The 17,261-nt window shown below is 38.3% G+C and overlaps 3 protein-coding genes across 3 annotated transcripts; all 3 read left to right on the top strand.

Moving 5' to 3' along the window:
- The first annotated feature begins 1,215 nt into the window (after nucleotides 1-1,215).
- Nucleotides 1,216-3,486, top strand: fosab (v-fos FBJ murine osteosarcoma viral oncogene homolog Ab). The gene is made up of 4 exons (XM_020922187.2): nucleotides 1,216-1,512; nucleotides 1,856-2,071; nucleotides 2,162-2,269; nucleotides 2,364-3,486. The coding sequence occupies exons 1-4, from the start codon at nucleotides 1,378-1,380 to the stop codon at nucleotides 3,012-3,014; spliced, it is 1,110 nt and encodes a 369-aa protein (XP_020777846.1). The 5' UTR covers nucleotides 1,216-1,377; the 3' UTR covers nucleotides 3,015-3,486.
- A 4,806-nt stretch (nucleotides 3,487-8,292) lies between these two features.
- On the top strand, nucleotides 8,293-11,388 carry tmed10 (transmembrane p24 trafficking protein 10). The gene is made up of 5 exons (XM_020937450.2): nucleotides 8,293-8,521; nucleotides 9,244-9,364; nucleotides 9,441-9,514; nucleotides 10,043-10,169; nucleotides 10,331-11,388. The coding sequence occupies exons 1-5, from the start codon at nucleotides 8,345-8,347 to the stop codon at nucleotides 10,450-10,452; spliced, it is 621 nt and encodes a 206-aa protein (XP_020793109.1). The 5' UTR covers nucleotides 8,293-8,344; the 3' UTR covers nucleotides 10,453-11,388.
- Nucleotides 11,389-12,157: 769 nt separating this feature from the next.
- eif2b2 (eukaryotic translation initiation factor 2B, subunit 2 beta) lies at nucleotides 12,158-14,088 on the top strand. Its single transcript, XM_020918230.2, has 8 exons — nucleotides 12,158-12,421; nucleotides 12,587-12,707; nucleotides 12,875-13,026; nucleotides 13,099-13,262; nucleotides 13,338-13,433; nucleotides 13,507-13,644; nucleotides 13,725-13,791; nucleotides 13,886-14,088. Exons 1-8 carry the CDS (start codon nucleotides 12,250-12,252, stop codon nucleotides 14,041-14,043), a joined length of 1,068 nt encoding a protein of 355 aa, XP_020773889.1. The 5' UTR covers nucleotides 12,158-12,249; the 3' UTR covers nucleotides 14,044-14,088.
- The last annotated feature ends 3,173 nt before the right edge of the window (nucleotides 14,089-17,261 follow it).

The following is a 17,261-nucleotide window of genomic DNA, read 5'->3' as shown; positions in this document are numbered from 1 at the left end:
CTTTTCCACTAACAATCTTTGTTACTATGAAGGAGAAAAAAAACCTGTGACGTCACTGCTGCGAAGGGGTGGAGTGTTGCTATGGCAACCAGGAATGTTGAACAAAACAGCCGCGCGAGACAAAACACTATGTAACAACTCTCCGCGTGAACTTTGACACAATAAGCACAGACGGACTTTCTGCTGTATTTAGAAAAATAAAACAGTGAACATCGACTAATAGCTCAGACGTCTAATGAAACAATAAAGGCACGTGATTTAAAAAAAATATAACGATAATCATCTTTGAGGCTCTAAAAACTGTTTTAGACCAACAAATTTTAATTTAGACATAGACAACATTGTTTATTATATACATTTAAGAGTTAACTGCACATCAGATTACAAAATAGAACACTGGGATTCCCTCAGTTATGGGAAAGCAACCCATCTGACACAGAAATTTATACTAATGGAAAAAAGTATACAGAAGACATGTTATGAACTTGTTTGACAACTGAACACACCCCTTCTGAGGTACAAGGATTGCCCGTGGGTGTAAAGCACGCTGTCTTTGTCAGCATTTGACTGTGTTGATGCATGTAGTTTGTCTTGCTATAATAATAGGCTATAGCCTACATACAAACAGTTCATATTTGATTCATTCTATTTAGAATGACTTAGAATGGTATATAAACGATATATTTAAAAAAAAAAAACCCTGAGGAAACTGATTTATATGTATAGTCAATGGTTTAGCCTCAACCCTGGTGCTTTGGCGCAAAAAGTTTCTAAAAGAGTTTTCCTTGTTTAAGCATTATCAATGTATTTTGTTGTGTAAGCCTTCTATCCATAGGACTCCACGACTTCAGTGTTTGTTGTCTTACACCATGTCGTAGTCGGCCAATCTCAGGTGGTGTATTTCCCAGCAGGGCCCGCCCATTCGACAGGATGAACCATATATGGAAGATGACGTACTGGGGATCCCGGTTTGGAATATTTCATTTGCCGAGGGTGATTTGTGTAAAAAATTAATGTGGGGCTTTGTAAACCTGTTATTGTGTACATTATTGTTATTAATGACACATATATCTTCATGTGTATGCTATCTAAAGTGTATATTTTTCTATTATTGCGTTGTTAAGCGATTGTTTGTTCCTCGAGATTTCGCATAATGGCGCCTCCCTTTATCTACGTCATCGCCTGTCCGTGTCAGCGCCTATAAAAACCCCGCAAGCAGGCAGAGTTGGCAGTCAAACTTTCTCGAGAGGACTAGCTACGAGCACAATATTTCGGAGCTTCTTATTCCATTTTTAAACAAACGTGCCTGTGGGATTCTAAAATTCTTACTGTCCTGCAAAGAAGACTTTGTTGGATATAAACCGTTTCGAGGCAACAATGATGTTCACCGGTTTTAATACGGAGTGCGATTCGTCTTCTCGCTGCAGCACAGCTTCACCGGCTACAGATAACTTGGGTTACTTTCCGTCACCAGCGGGATCCTACTCCAGCATGGGGTCTCCCCAGTCTCAGGTGAGTCAATTTTAAACAGTTTTACTCAGGAGCATTACATTGCTATTGTTAGTATAAACTAGGACAATTATAAGTTCAGTTATAATATAGTCATGCACCGCATAAAGGCCAAATGTAACATTAACGATGTAATATCACAGTAATTACCATTTTGGTAGGAGCTCCTCTCTCCATTCATTCACCTGAACACTCCATTGAGTATGTGTAACGTCATAGTTGACATCATGAGGATATTTTTAACCCATCAGGCTTTTTATAGACTACTTTTATTCAGAGGCACCCAGCACTGCTTTCCAGTCTCTTCTGCAGATGTACTTAAGAGTTTTTGATTTATTTATTCCAGGAATTCACTGAGCTGACAACGTCAAGTGCCTTCATTCCTACCGTCACAGCCATTTCAACAAGTCCAGACTTGCAGTGGATGGTCCAGCCTTTGATCTCCTCAGTGGCCCCCTCTCACAGAGCTCACCCCTATAGCTCAAGCCCTAGCTCATCATACTCCGGGCCAGCCATGAGGTCAGCCATGAAGGCTCACTCCAAAAGAAGCAGACAGGAACAGGTAAATATAATTAATTTAAATATATTCATTATGTAGGTCCCTAAGTTTCTGTTTTTAAAGTGGAGGTTTAACTTTTTCTTTTCCCCACAGATCTCTGCTGAAGAAGAGGAGAAACGTAGAATTCGTAGAGAGAGAAACAAGCAGGCAGCAGCCAAATGCCGCAACAGGAGGCGGGAGCTCACAGACACTCTCCAAGCTGTAAGTATCCACTTAAAAATCATAACTGGTAGTAATAACGCAGTCTTCTCTTGTGTCACTTAAATGCATATTCCATATTCCTTCTTGATCACAGGAAACTGATCAGCTGGAGGATGAGAAGTCTAGCCTGCAAAATGATATAGCCAAACTGCTGAAAGAAAAAGAGAGGCTTGAGTTTATACTGGCTGCCCACCAACCCATCTGCAAAATCCCATCTGAGCTGGACATTGATTTTCCTGTGACCGCTGTCTCACCAGTCCACTCCTGCCTGACCGCTCAGCCCTGCTCTCAGACACAGACAAGTGCCTCCAGCCAACCAACGTTCTCAACCTCCAACTCCATCTTCTCCAGCAGCAGACCCACTCTCTCTACAGCCACCATCTCCAGCACCACAGTCAAAATGACAGATCTCGAGAGCTCTGTCCTAGAGGAGTCTCTGGATCTGCTTGCCAAGACGGAAATGGAGACCGCTCGCTCTGTGCCAGAGGTGGACCTTACCAGCACCCTCTACACCACACAGGACTGGGAGCCTCTTCACACCTCAACCAGTAACCATGACTTTGAGCCCCTGTGCACTCCTGTAGTGACCTGCACCCCAGCCAACACCACCTACACCTCTTCATTTGTGTTCACCTTCCCAGAAGCAGAGACCTTCTCTAGCTGTGGCATTGCCCACCGGAGAGGCAGCAACAGCAACGACCAGTCCTCTGATTCTCTCAACTCACCCACGCTGCTGGCCCTTTAAAGACTTCCATAAACTCTAATACTTCCTTCTAAGCACAGTTTACTAATAAAAAAGAATGTGCAGATCACAGGGCTACAGAAAGGACTTGTAACAAATAGCAACTTATTATTTTATTTTAATAGATATTGACTTGCCTACAACAGAAATTAAGCAAGTACTAGCATGCCACATAGTTATTTAAGTTAATATGATTTAATGGTGCTAGATTAAAAAATATATTGTATTGTGTTTACAGCAATAGTCATTATCAGCCCAGTTTGTTTGTGGTTGATGGAATGTGTGAATTATTGTGAAGTTTATAAAGAACTCTAAAACTTATGTTCTTCGTCTGAACCATGGTCTGAGTGGTCTTATATTAAGTTTTCTGTGAAAACATTAGTCCTTTTATTTATGAAATTACTTTATTTTTTTACAGAGCAGCAATGAGTGTTTGCATAACATGTTAATAAAGACGTAGTGATATTTAAGTAAACTTTTTGTGTTTTTGTGTTTATCGTATCTCACTCAGTGGAACTTTACCTTCCAAACATGTGAATTCGGTGTATAATAGCAGTAGTTTTCCAAACCCCAACCAAGCCCAATGCTTTTCCGTCTGTTGCCAGGGTTAACCCGTACGTCAGAGCTATCACGTCAGCACGTTCTTTCCATTTTTATTTGCAAGCCCAACGCGATGACGTTGAGCTTCCGTGCCCAAATATAGCATTTCCACGAGGTAGAGCCTTTGCCGTCTGCCATGATCAGGAGGAGCCTGGTTGCGAGGGTGCGAAGCTATCGAAAACTGAACCTCGTTTCTTTTTCATGAATATCTATTGACATGTAACACCAAGCGCGCAATTAGCTCCAGATCTCTGCCTATAGGAGAAGGAAAAGGGGTCGAATAGCTGTCCCTTCAATAAGTGTGAGACCGTGCGAGATGGCTTTAGGCAATAAACCTGCATTATTCAAGATGATACGATAGCTAAAATGTATTATTATTTTGTTCTTAGTTTGATTATGTACTTTTTGCACGTCTCACATGTACGTGTGGTTTTGCAATAACGCATTCAGCTAACTGATTTCCACATTTTGGACACGCTGTCATCCAGGAGTGGGGTGATATAAGCCAATCAGAGAAGTCACCTCTTTACTATAATAAAAAACAAAGAAAGTGAACAATTTGAAGCTTATGAGCGTCAAATTACGTTTTTGTGTTTCTAGAATTTTCAGTTACCTTGACTACTTTGCCTTATTCATTTGGTTTGGCTCCTCAGTCTTGTTTTGGTGCCCTTAAAGTATTTACTTATTTTGCTCTTCTAACCTACCTACCTGAATTATTTATTTATTTATTTCAAAGCAACAAGAATGAACAGCATGTCCCTACAGGATATCCATTATGAATAAAGAACATGTTGGATCAAGAAGTAGGCTAGCCCAAACACAAACAGCATATTCTGATGACTGGAGGCTTTTCGTGCACACTCCTGTTTGTGCAACACTTAAAATAAATCACCATGTTTAAATAAAATTTAGAAAGATACATCATTGTCTTTTTGTCATTTACACAAAACAAATTGAATTTCATGTTGCATTAGAAATCCAGATGCAAAGTTTTTCTTAGTATCTGAAAAAACCCTTTCCTTTTCATCAATCATTTTCCATGTGCAGTGCCAAATAACCTGCATCTATGAATAACTCCTTGCTGCCCATGGGAGAGAGGTAGAGGCAGAAATAGCAGGTGCCTCTTGCTTCTTTTAACATCAGCATCAACAACAGTAAAATTAGACCACTATGACGCCAACCTGCGTCGAAGCTTCAACTCAGGGGAGGAACTAAATCGCAAGCTTGAACAAGAGAGTGAGGAAAGACATGAGCAAAGCACAGAAGAAGGAGGATTAGACGAAAGCATGATGAAGATAGGAGTGAAAGGACAGGCAGAAAGACCAGAGAAACGAGAAACCAATGCACAAAAACATTAAAATTTGGTTTTCTTTTTGGATATAGGAAACTGCAATATAAAAGGAATAACATATCTGAAAATAATTGCTCAGACCTTACATAATGACATAATCAGATTGTATATTAATTGAGATCCAACTGTCAGATAGTCAATGATCGGCTTGTGTTTTTAATCAACATGTTTGCAGCCAGTGTAGCAGCAAATGTGGTTTGGGGATTTAGAAGAATAAATGGGACTGATTTTAGAGGTTATGTCTTTGTAGTTTATTTTCATACCAATACAAGGAAAACATTTTTTTGCCTAGACATACAGCCAATATAATCTTTAGAATTATTAAAATTAATTTTATATTTATACAAATTAATTTATGATTACAGAGAAAAACAGATGAAGTAAGGGTGTGACGACTTGTGCGTCACAGAACAGTCACTGAAGTTAAGAAATTAAAGATAAGCTACACGTGCTTAGTAATGACAATGAGGAAACAGTGCCCAGAAGTGACATGCTTTATGGCACGTAATAAATATCACCTCCATTTTTAAAAACTGCGTATATTCCCGATTAAAAATATACGGTTGAATGTATATTTGGACTATTTTATTTTTGTGATATTACTGCTCTTACTCTTTGTTTTCCATTCCTGAGAACATAGTGTACAATTTGCTGTATCTAATCTTACTTTATAGGGTTATTGGTATGTAATGTAAATGCAATGTAAATGTTACTAAAAAATATCAATTTCCCAGAAAGCATAAGAAGCTATTCTTAGCCTTTTTTGACGCAAGAGCTGCCATCTTACGAGAGGAACTTCTCCCTCCAATAATGACGGTTGGATTGGTGCTAGACTCTCTTTGAGCAGCCTGTCCTTGTCTCTGGGGATCTGCTACACATGTCTCCTTGGAAACTGGATGGACTCATTGTGTGCAGTGGGTAATCCCTCCTCTGACAGAGAAACGATAGCACTGGTGGTGACTAGTTTTCTATTTAGTCTAGTCTAAATAGTCTGCATTCATTTAGACTACATAAGTTCATTATCATATATTAAATAAAAATCATGAACACTTCTAAACACAGTTGCACCCTAATCAGATAATTAGCTCAAAACACCAGCAAAGGTTTGTTGAGCCTCTCCTGAGTCTCTCAGTCTGGGTCAGTGGGCTACACAATCATGGGGAAGGCTGCTGACTGGATAGAAGACAATCACTGACACACTCCACAATGAGAAAGCCACAAAAGGTCATTGCTAGGGAAGCTGATTGGAGTGCTGTATCCAAGCATATTCATAGAAACTTGTGTGCAAGGAAAAAGTGGTAGGAAAAGGTGAACCACCAAGCCTTGAGAGGATTGTCAAGCAAAATCCAGAATTTGTAAGAGCTTCATAAGGAGTGAACTGAAGCTGGAATCAGTTCATCAAGAGCCATTACACATAGACAAAGCCTATATGGGATATGAGACTATGTCAGAAGCATCTTACATAGACTGTGGAGAAAAAGAACTGCATTGTTGCCTGGTGGTCCAAGTGGTTCTTCTTTTCAGAGGAAAGTCCATCTTACACCTCTGAGGTCTGAGGGCCAGCTCCAACTTGTTGTCCCAAAAATGAGACTCAAAAGCCGGGAAGACTGGGCCTTTTCTTTGGTTGGTCCCAAACTTTGGAGCGCTCTGCCCCCTCACATTAAGACCGCCCCTTAAGTCAATTCTTTTAATTCTCATTTAAAAATACATTTTTACTCACTGGCTTTTAACAAGGCGTGAGAATTGTGTGGTCCTCTGACTGTCTTTTATTGATTTTATTTGCTATTTTTCTATTTGCTTATTTAGTATTTTTAATGCATTTTTAAATTAATTTGTTTATTTATTCATTTTATGCTTTATTTTATTTAATGTGTTAATTTATATTGTGCCTGCTCTGTGCAGTACTTTGGAGACTTTGTGTTGGTAAAATGTGCTATACAAGTAAAGTTGGATTGGATTGGACATTCTTTTTAAATCAAGAGTCTGGAGGTAGAGTGGAGAGGCACAGAACCCATGTTGCTTGAAGTCTAGTGTGAAGTTTCCACAGTCAGTGATGATTTGAGATGCTATGTCATGTGCTGGTGTTGGTCCACTGTGTTTTCTGAAGTTCACAGTCAAGACAGCCATCTACCAGGTCATTTCATGCTTCCTTCAGCTGATAAGCTTTATGGAGTTGCCGATTTAATTTTCCAGCAGGACTTAGCACCTACCCATACAGACAAAGGTCCCAAAAGCTGGTTCAGTGACCATGGTGTTACTGTACTTGACTTGGCCTGCAAATGGAGTATTGCCAAGAGGAAGATGAGAGACACCAGACCTAACAATGCAGATGGCCTGAAGGCTTCTATCAAAGCAACCTGAGCAGTGCCACAGGTTGATTGCCTCCAGGTCACAGTGCATTAGTGCAGTGATTTAACCAAAAGAGGCCTAACCACATATGGAGTGCATAGAAATGAACAAGCCTGATGTTTCTGTTTAAAATGTATATATGTATAAATGTATGTATTTTAAATTTTATTTTCTGAGACACTTCATTTTGGGTTTTCATTATTTGTAATCATCCAAATAATCATCAAAATTTAAAGAAAAAAAAAAAGCTTGAAAGCTTCACTCTATGTGTCATGTATCCATACAATATATGGTTTTGAATTTCTGAAATTAGTGACAAAAATAATGAACTTTTCATGATATTCTAATTTTTTTAGATGGACTAGTATATATATATGTGTGTGTATGTGTGTTTACTTACCTTGCTGTAGGGTCATCTGTCCAGTAGATATTCATAATGTTAAGCCACAGACTGGTGCAGATGCATTTTACATTGGTTTGACAGAGCCATAACACAATTTACAAACTCTGAAACACAAATTTAAAGTCTGTATCACAATAAGATGTTATTGTGGGTACAGTGATACTTGAATTTGCAGTAAAAAGTAGACCTACTGTCTATGATTATTTGGGTGGTCAAATATCAAATTTGGGCAATTCAGAAGTATCCCTGGGGGGCAACAAATATTGATCTGAAGACTGGATTTGGCCCCAATGTCATAGTTTGGACACTCCTTCTCCTGAGCTTAGTGGTGATACCATTTGCAGTCACAGTTCATGACGTTTTATAGATTAAATCTGAAAGCGAAAAGAAACATACTCAATATTTTACATCGCAGGAACTTTCATGTATCTACTACCTTGCTTTTTTTCTACTGAGTACTACGGTAGCTTTCATACGTGAGTTGTGTGCACTCTCCTGAAATCGTGTTTGCAATGAAAGTGTTGTCCCCCGCCGCGTCAGTAGGGGGCCCTCCGTGTCCGCAGTGCGCTAAACAAACCGCCCTGGGTCAGTGTTAAGTTGGGGCTTCAGTCGGTCGCTTCAGTTTCAGCCATGGCTCGACTCGCCGCTCTCCTGCTCCTACCGGTTCTCATTGAATCGGTATTGTCAATTTCTTTTTTTTTGCCGGTCAACTCAAGGAAATGCCTGCGAGAAGAGATCCACAAAGACGTGCTTGTTACGGGGGAATATGAAATAACTGAACAAGCCAACACTAAAACTAACCTGAAGGTGAGCTCGGACTGCATACGGCTCTTTATTCTGTTCATTATGTATCTAACCATTGTCTTGCGCTTTGTCAAGACTATGAAATGCTGAAAGGCATGTTTTTAATTTGTAATCCAAGTTTGTCTGTGAGATCTTTGTAGAGACCGGGTGACAGCTGCTTGTTAGCATTGTAGCTCATTCAGGCCCAAAAGCCAGGCTGACTTCCTGGTGTATACGCCGTATAAATTTATTCTTTAACTTTCCCATTTTTTGTATGTCATTTATACATGTGTTTATTTGCTGTATGTGTCAGTATAGATGGCGTCTTTTAAAACCATAATTATACTTTGTTGTTATAAGTAAAATAGTTGCGCAGCTAGCATGATTTGCCGATGTTACACGTCAGTCTTAAGCACTAGCCACATTAGCTCTTTAGCACTGTTAATAACAGATGGAATAGGAAAGGCATGATCACTGGTTTATTTATACTATCGCTTAATTACGTGCTTTGTTTTAATGAATTGTATACAGGTTTTCTTGGAAATTTAGTGATGCCTGGTGGGTAATTAAAGCTGGATTCTGGTCAACCGCTGTCACCTTATGCTGGATACAGTGCACATGCATCTGATGTGCAAATACAACCTTGCATATTTAATTCATTTTTAAAATACCGCAAGAGCCTCTCACTCTTGAGTCAAACCTAGTCAGTTTATTTATAATATGATTAAGATGTGTTTAATTTTCAGATTACAGATTCCTCTAGCCACACTCTCTACTCCAAGGAAGATGCCACAAAAGGAAAGTTTGCATTCACCACAGAGGACTACGACATGTTTGAAGTTTGCTTTGAGAGCAAGTCACCTTTAGGTAAGTTCTTTTACTATGTAGGTTCTTTCTGTTTTTGCAACTCTATGATTCTATTAAAGTCATGTTTATTATTTAGGAACTGGGAGAGTGCCAGATCAGCTGGTTAACTTGGATATGAAGCATGGTGTGGAGGCTAAAAACTATGAAGAGGTACCTTGGCTTTTTGGTTGGATGTTATTTGACTGAATGGAATGTTCTACTGATTAAAACACTTTTTGTGTGTTTCATAATGTAAACCCTTTAATTCCCTTAAGTGTATTGATACATGGCTACATTTTTGGCTACTTTTCATGAAAGACCTTAAAGTGACCTTTTTGCTTCTGTGATTTATGTGTTCATCTTATAAATGTGAGTATTGATGAGGGTCATGAAGCAAAACAGACAGACTGCTTTGCTTCTGCCCTTAAATGCCACAATGAAAACGATCAAAAGAAAAGGCATTTTTCAATCTCTTTATGAGGAGTGTTAAATAACCAGTAAATTCATAAATCTGAAACCATTGGAAATCTTCTCTCCTGATGTTCAGAGTTTAGCGCATTTTGATGCTAGTCATGGTTGAAGATTGCTTAGGAAGGGTCATCCTCATTTGTTTTCAAAGTTACTTGTATATAAAATAAATTATGTGTTTAGGCTGATCAGTATAACAAATTAGTCTTATTGTGTATTCATTTTTTCTAGATTGCCAAAGTGGAGAAGCTGAAACCTCTTGAGGTTGAACTTAGGCGTCTGGAGGATCTGTCAGAGTCTATTGTGAATGACTTTGCCTACATGAAGAAGAGGGAAGAGGAAATGCGTGACACCAATGGTATAAACTATAATTAAGCAACATTATACATGTACATTGAAAATTTTACTGAAAGGTTATTATACAAATACAATTCATTTGCACACACCTATTAACTAACACAAAGGATTTACATGTATTAGAATGACATAATTTGCTGATGACTCCTCTTATTTTTTCAGAGTCTACCAATACACGTGTGCTTTACTTCAGCGTCTTCTCCATGTGCTGTCTTATTGGACTGGCCACGTGGCAGGTCTTTTACTTGCGGCGTTTTTTCAAGGCAAAGAAGCTGATTGAGTAAAGAGTCTATCACGTCCTGAGGAGAAAGCTGCTTTTATGTCAGGCAAAGAAATTCAAGACCTTTTCTCATCGGACTTTAGCAAACAATTGCAACTGGAGTCAAGGAGCTCCAGCACAGTCAAAAGAATGATAATTTTCTGACAAAAGAAGTCATCTGCTTATTTGTAACAATGTTCATCCATGGTATCAACTACAAGCTGTTTTCTGTTCTGCTTTTAAATGTTGCAGCTACTGAATAACAACCTAAAATTACACGAACAGATTTCAGAGCTTGTTTTGAATGAATGTGCCATTAGAAAATGTCTTTCTTTTTATTAATGTAAACACTTATTTGTCATACCAAGCAAACTTTCCACTAACTTATCCTTGGTGGCCCATTATCAAGTGAAGGCTATTTAAAAAGTGGTTAATTGTTACATTCATGAAAAATTACAACCACTTGTCCAGTTTGCTAATGTCTTTGGAAGCTAAATTGATTTCCTGTTTGTTTTTCAAATTGTATATACTTGTTTTTCTTTTATAGTTGGGATAATATAGGTTTGGTTTGTCAATATATTCAGCCGATCATAAATGATGTCAGTGCAAAAAAAACAAGCCCGCATGAAACTGGGTCAGTGAACATGCTTCAATTCCACTTAGGTATTTGTTATTTAATTGTTTTTATGTTGGCAGGTTGTGAAAGAAACTTTAAATGAATATTAATGTCACCAGTCAACCACATTTCTTTGCTGATCTTACCATTCAAAAGTTTTGAAACTCAGAAACTTAAGTTCAATTTAATCCAGTGTGTTTTTTCAGTTTCTGTATGGTTTTAGGGTTAGGGTTATGGAGGCTCCTACTTGGCAGGGATTACATCAATTTGGGAACATTTTAGACAAAACGTGCACCATCGGCACTGTCAGTACTTTTTATGTTGAATAAAAATTTTGTAAATTTGTTTTTGAACTTTTATTTCCTAGAGTGGTAATCTATTTTTGTATGGTTGTGCTTTTTCTAATATCCTATTAAGCCTTCATGGTACTGAATGAAAAGAGAGGTACATTTTATTAAGGTAATCTATGTGGAATATAGGAATGGTGTGGGACATGTTTCAAAGATGGAAGAATATATTATTAAAATATTATATAAACTCCTTTTAGGCAGCTCTTTGTAGTATTGACCTAATTTTTCAGTCTAAGCACTTCTGTGCTAAGCATTTCTTTTCAAGCTGTATTCTGTTTGGCTGCTCTTTATAGGTATTTGTGTGAAATATAGGTATTGTATTAGTATTAACAACATTTCATAGATGCTGTGTTTAACACTTGTGAGAGAAGAGCATTTTCCATCTGGATGTGAGGATTTTAAGAACTTTGCGTTGCCTCCAAGGTGGAACTCAAACAGCTCTTCCAAAATTAGGTTTACCACATGTACATAGAATATTGTGTAGTTGGTGTAACGGCTTATGTCGATTTGGCACAAAAAATGTACAAAGTTATTTTAAAGTACTATCCGGAGATTGTGCCAATTTTCACGCTTGCATCATCACATAAACAAATACTGCACCAATCTGCTATGCACGCACCACTAAAGTTACACAAACTTGTTTAGAAAGGGACCAAAAGACAAGACTATCTTAAATACATTTAATAATAACGATGATTAATAATACTGAATAAAATGAAATAAAACAATGAACTCTTAATCTGAAAATGCGCACTAACCCGGAAATACATTGGAGTACATCCTGTTCACCGGATTCACATTGGAAATAACAGTGCTGCTGTGTTGATCACTTCAACCAAGCAACTTAAAATTAGAGATGCCGGGATCAGACAAAGAAACAGACCTCACAGAGCGAATAGAGGCATTTCTGTCCGAACTGAAGCGCGGTGGCTGCGGGACAGGACCTCTTCGTGGCTCTTCAGAGACTGCCCGAGAAACCACAGCTCTGCTCCGTCGTATCACCGCCCAAGCCCGATGGAGCAGCGCAGGTAAAATGTTTTTGACAGCTTTAGGGAAGCGTGATTAAGTGATTTATATTACTGTATTCTGCAATTCTCATCAGGATTATATGTGAAAAAATAATTAAGTGTGGCTCCGTTACCGTGCTTAAGAGATCAAGGATTTTGACATCTTGTATGATGGTTGCATTTTAGGTGAGCTCATGGAAATAATACGAAAAGAGGGAAGACGAATGACCGCAGCCCAGCCGTCTGAGACCACTGTAGGCAACATGGTGCGTCGTGTCCTGAAGATCATCAGGGAGGAGTATGCCAGGTGAAGATGTGTTCTTTTTCATTTGTAAACGATTAATTGTGAAAATGAGTAGAGTTCATGAGTTTATAATATCTGAGCTTGTGTTTTCAGTCATAAAATATATAAATATATATATACTCAACATACAAAGATAATCTTATTGTGTTACATGTATTTTTTTATTGCAGGTCTCGAGGAAGCAGCGAAGAAACAGACCAACAAGAATCACTTCATAAACTGCTGACTTCAGGGGGGCTTAGTGAAGAAAACTTCAGACAATATTTTGCGCCCCTCAAAGCTAATGTCATCGAAGCCATTAATGAACTGTTAACAGAACTAGGTTAGCAAATGGCATATTAAGGCTAAAAGCAAGATAATGTATAATCTAACTGAATGTCTGGGGAATTTACAGAGGGAACCACGGACAACATTGCTATGCAGGCCTTGGAGCACATTCACTCCAATGAGGTCATCATGACCATTGGCCGCTCACGTACAGTTGAAGCTTTTCTCAAAGACGCTGCACGCAAACGCAAATTCCATGTAATTGTAGCTGAATGTGCCCCCTTCTGTCAGGTATATAGCAGTCTTACCAAATGATTTGGATTGGAAAAAGTGCATTCTCTTATTATTTTCTCTTATTCATCACAGGGACACGAAATGGCGACCAGTCTTTCAAAAGCTGGCATTGAGACCACTGTAATCGCAGATGCTAGCATATTTGCTGTGATGTCTCGTGTCAACAAGGTATGTTAAGGTGAACCGTGTAATATTAAATGAATTGATTGAAAGTTTAATGTGAAGATATTACTGTGGCTAGGTCATCATTGGGACACAAACTGTGCTGGCAAATGGAGGTTTAAGGGCTGTCAACGGGACTCATACTCTGGCCCTTGCTGCAAAACACCATTCAACACCACTTATTGTTTGTGCTCCAATGTTTAAACTTTCACCTCAGGTAAGACAACAATCCAGTGATTTATGTTATTATCATATTTGTATCTGGAAGTATTAAATTGGACCTAAAAATGTCTTTAGTTTCCAAATGAAGAAGATACCTTCCATAAGTTTGTTTCTCCTCAAGAAGTTCTGCCCTTCATTGAAGGTAAAGATACAAGCCCATAAAAGAACTAAATACAACTCCTAAAATAAAGTAATTGTGCTTTTCATTTTATATTACTAATTTTTCTCTCCTTCAGGTGAAATACTGTCGAAAGTGAATGTACACTGCCCCGTCTTCGACTACGTCCCCCCTGAGCTAATTACCTTGTTTATTTCAAATATTGGAGGCCATGCACCGTCATATATTTACCGTCTAATGAGTGAACTTTACCACCCAGAAGACCATGAGCTTTAACAGCTGTAAATAAAATAAAGTGTGTTAAGTCACAAAATAATTGAGTGATGGACTAGTGTATTACTAGTATTTTTATTAGAGACCTGAAGGTGTGTTGCTGAGTACTTATAAAATAAATAAATAAGAAATCTTATTGTCATTATATGGGACACTAATTTCTAATTTGAGATATAAAGTGAATACTTTTATGTGACATCAGATTTGAGTGCTACGGATAATTGATGCAGTGCGTGGCTAGATGTGACAGAGGGCGCTGTTGTAAAGGTAAAGTTTATGTCGCAAACGTGAAATGAACATAATTTAATCAATGCAGAGGTAGGCCTTCTTGACGTGACGCCCATTTTCAGCGTTGTCACTAAATGACCTTCCTCCAAAATTAAACTCAACTGCACCAATATGAATTTATAAATAACATACAGTTTTACAACTGAGATGCGTTTAATGTTTTGGTATTTTAACAAAAACACAAAAATTTCCTGCTGTGTGACACTTCTTCAAACCAGTCACTTGTGTCAGTGAGGTAACAAAGGTGTTGGCTTAAAGGGAAGTATGTGTACATCATATAGTAAAGTTATACAAAAACCAGAAGGAGCTCATTTGACATTTATGCACCAGAAAAGCTGTGGGGTTATATTTCTGTATTATTTTAATATGGGACAGTTACATAATTATTTAACTAGCACAAGAGACATATTTAGTAATTCTTTCAACATAGCAAGCTGTAGTGATTTTCCAGCAAGGTGACAAGGCAATCTCACTCACACAATCACAGGGCATGTTAATGTATCTAAAATTAAAAGAGTTGCACAAAAAATGCTGTGGGCTTTGTGAAAAGGCTTCCTTACAGTTGTTGTACAACTGATATGTTTTTGAATATTATTTTTGGATTTTGCTACAAAGGGATGCCACACTGCAGGACAGAAATGGAGACATTACACTCCAACTCACTATAGATGAATGTGTCTGTCAGACACAGTAAAGTATCAGTTTTTATAGTTTGTGATCGTGTCAGCTTGGCCTGTCCCAATAATTACTACATAGACGTACTGTTCAATATATGAAAGTTGGAACAATATATTAGGGCTCAATATTTATCCTGTGCACAATTTCTTTGTAAAAGTGGGGAGATTTGAGGTATTTTTGTTTTAATATGACAAGATTTGAGCTGTAGAGGGGAACTTCTGGCTAATTATGAGTTCATTCTGCTATTTATTTGTTGCAGCTCTGGAATTTTAATGATACTGTCTATTTAAAAGAGGATTACTATCTTGCATTACTGTTATTAAGTCAATGTCACAAGCAGTTTAAATTGTATCATCTATCGCAGTGCTAGTATATCTCTAGCAACATATCATGCTTCAGAATTTGTTATCATGACAGACCTAATGTCAGCCAGGCCAGTAATAAAATATAAATTTAATATAAATAAAAGGTGCACTATCTAACCTGTGATGGGAGGTCCAGCAACATGCTTGTTATTACTTTGCAAGGCATTATTATTATGACACTAAACATGCATTTCTACTATAATTAGATTCATTTTGTCATTTTCTTCTGATAACCAAGTTGGTAGTGCTACTGCAAAAAAAAAATATTTCAGGTAAATAAGCTATTCAGCGTTTTACAAATTGTCTTATTAGAAGAAAACAAAGTTTATAAGCATTTTTACTGTAAGCGGCATCACCTCTCCATAGATCTGACCTGTAATTTGTCCTACTGGTATCACATGTTTGTGTCCATAGAGATAGATAATTTAAGCAATGATCTTTCCATGGCGACACTCAGGCTGCAGACTTTCCCCCTGAAAAGTGCGAAGCAGGTCTATTTCTTGGATTTATACAAAGACAATAAAGAAGTGTTGGAGGTGGATAGTTGAAGTTTTTGAAGAGTTTTAAGTTCTAATTTTTTGTATCAAACACTGCTGTTGAGCATGTAGTTCCAGGAGGGTAAATTTACAGTGGTGTAAACAGTACAATATGTTCTCTTTCCCCAAAACTTTTATTTAGTTAGTGTGAAACATCTTTACCCAAATGATTACATTATTTGGTTTGCTGCCAGTATTGTGCTTCAAAGACATTTCCAGCAGCCCCCCCAGCAGCCCCTCATGATGAATGAATGAATTTAAGTGAAATTTGTCTGGCAGGCCCAGCTGTTGCCTGGTGAGGTTCTAAACAGTGGCAGGTTTTCGGCATCAGAGCATCATTGTCCCATGGGACAGTTTGGGTGAGTGCTGTAATTAGTGGGAACTGAGGCAGTAGGGCCCATGTGTTCCCTGGAGAGGCCCCTGGGGACCTGGAGACGCGTGGCTAACCTGTGGGCCACAACCTGTGAATAGCTCTGCTTGCTTTGGTTGTGGGTGTTAAGCATTGATGTATTATTCTTTTTCTAGATCTTGATTGCTAGGTCTACTGTTTTTGTACTCTAATTGACCATTAATAAAGCAAATAATCTGTATACAGCCAGTGATAAAATAATTACAATATTCAGCTGAAGCCTTTAATACTGTATGTGTGCTTAATTCAGTTTTAGTTTTAACCGTCATTGTTTTGTCATATTTGCGACAGGAAAGGCATCATACATAACATCAACATATAATAACCACTGCTTTTAAAATGTATCCCATAAGAATGAAGCAGTATTGTTTGTAACCTGTTTCTGTCCTACCACAGGATCATTCTGTGGGGTGAGCACTGGTGTGTGCAGGTGGATGAAGGCTCCATCTGCTGCCTTCACTGATGAGTAAAACCATGACATAGATCCAGCTGGAGACGTGACGAGGGGAGCACGGCCTCATGGGAAATCATCACCCGCTCCGTGTCCACTTCTGCAGCGCCCCCGAGAGCTATCAATAAGTGGGTAATTGAATTTTAAGCACAAACTGTGGCGTTAGATGAGCGGGTGTGAGTGGGAGGGGACGTGGATGTTTAGAGTGGACACGATGATGCTGTCATGTTTCTGTCTCTGGGGACTCAAGAGTAAGAATGAATGTTTAATCCTCTAAATAACAATTACACCCAGTAAGAGGGCAGGAGCAAGCAACATGCTGTATGTACACTGCTCTAAAGTCAGACATGTAGACTACCTGATCCTGGTCAAGCAAGCCAAAATCTTACATAAATTGGATGAAAATTTTCCTATATTCACATAAGTTCACATAATAATTATTGTGAAAATTAACTTTAATATCAAGGGTTTCCATTCCTTTCATTATTTTTTTT

The sequence above is a fragment of the Boleophthalmus pectinirostris genome, unplaced genomic scaffold, assembly GCF_026225935.1.
Source record: "Boleophthalmus pectinirostris isolate CB_2022bp ecotype Guang Dong unplaced genomic scaffold, ASM2622593v1 HiC_scaffold_13, whole genome shotgun sequence".
In the NCBI taxonomy this organism is placed as follows: domain Eukaryota; kingdom Metazoa; phylum Chordata; class Actinopteri; order Gobiiformes; family Gobiidae; genus Boleophthalmus; species Boleophthalmus pectinirostris.
Note: the sequence above shows the minus strand (reverse complement) of the source record. Positions and strands in the feature narration are given on the sequence as shown.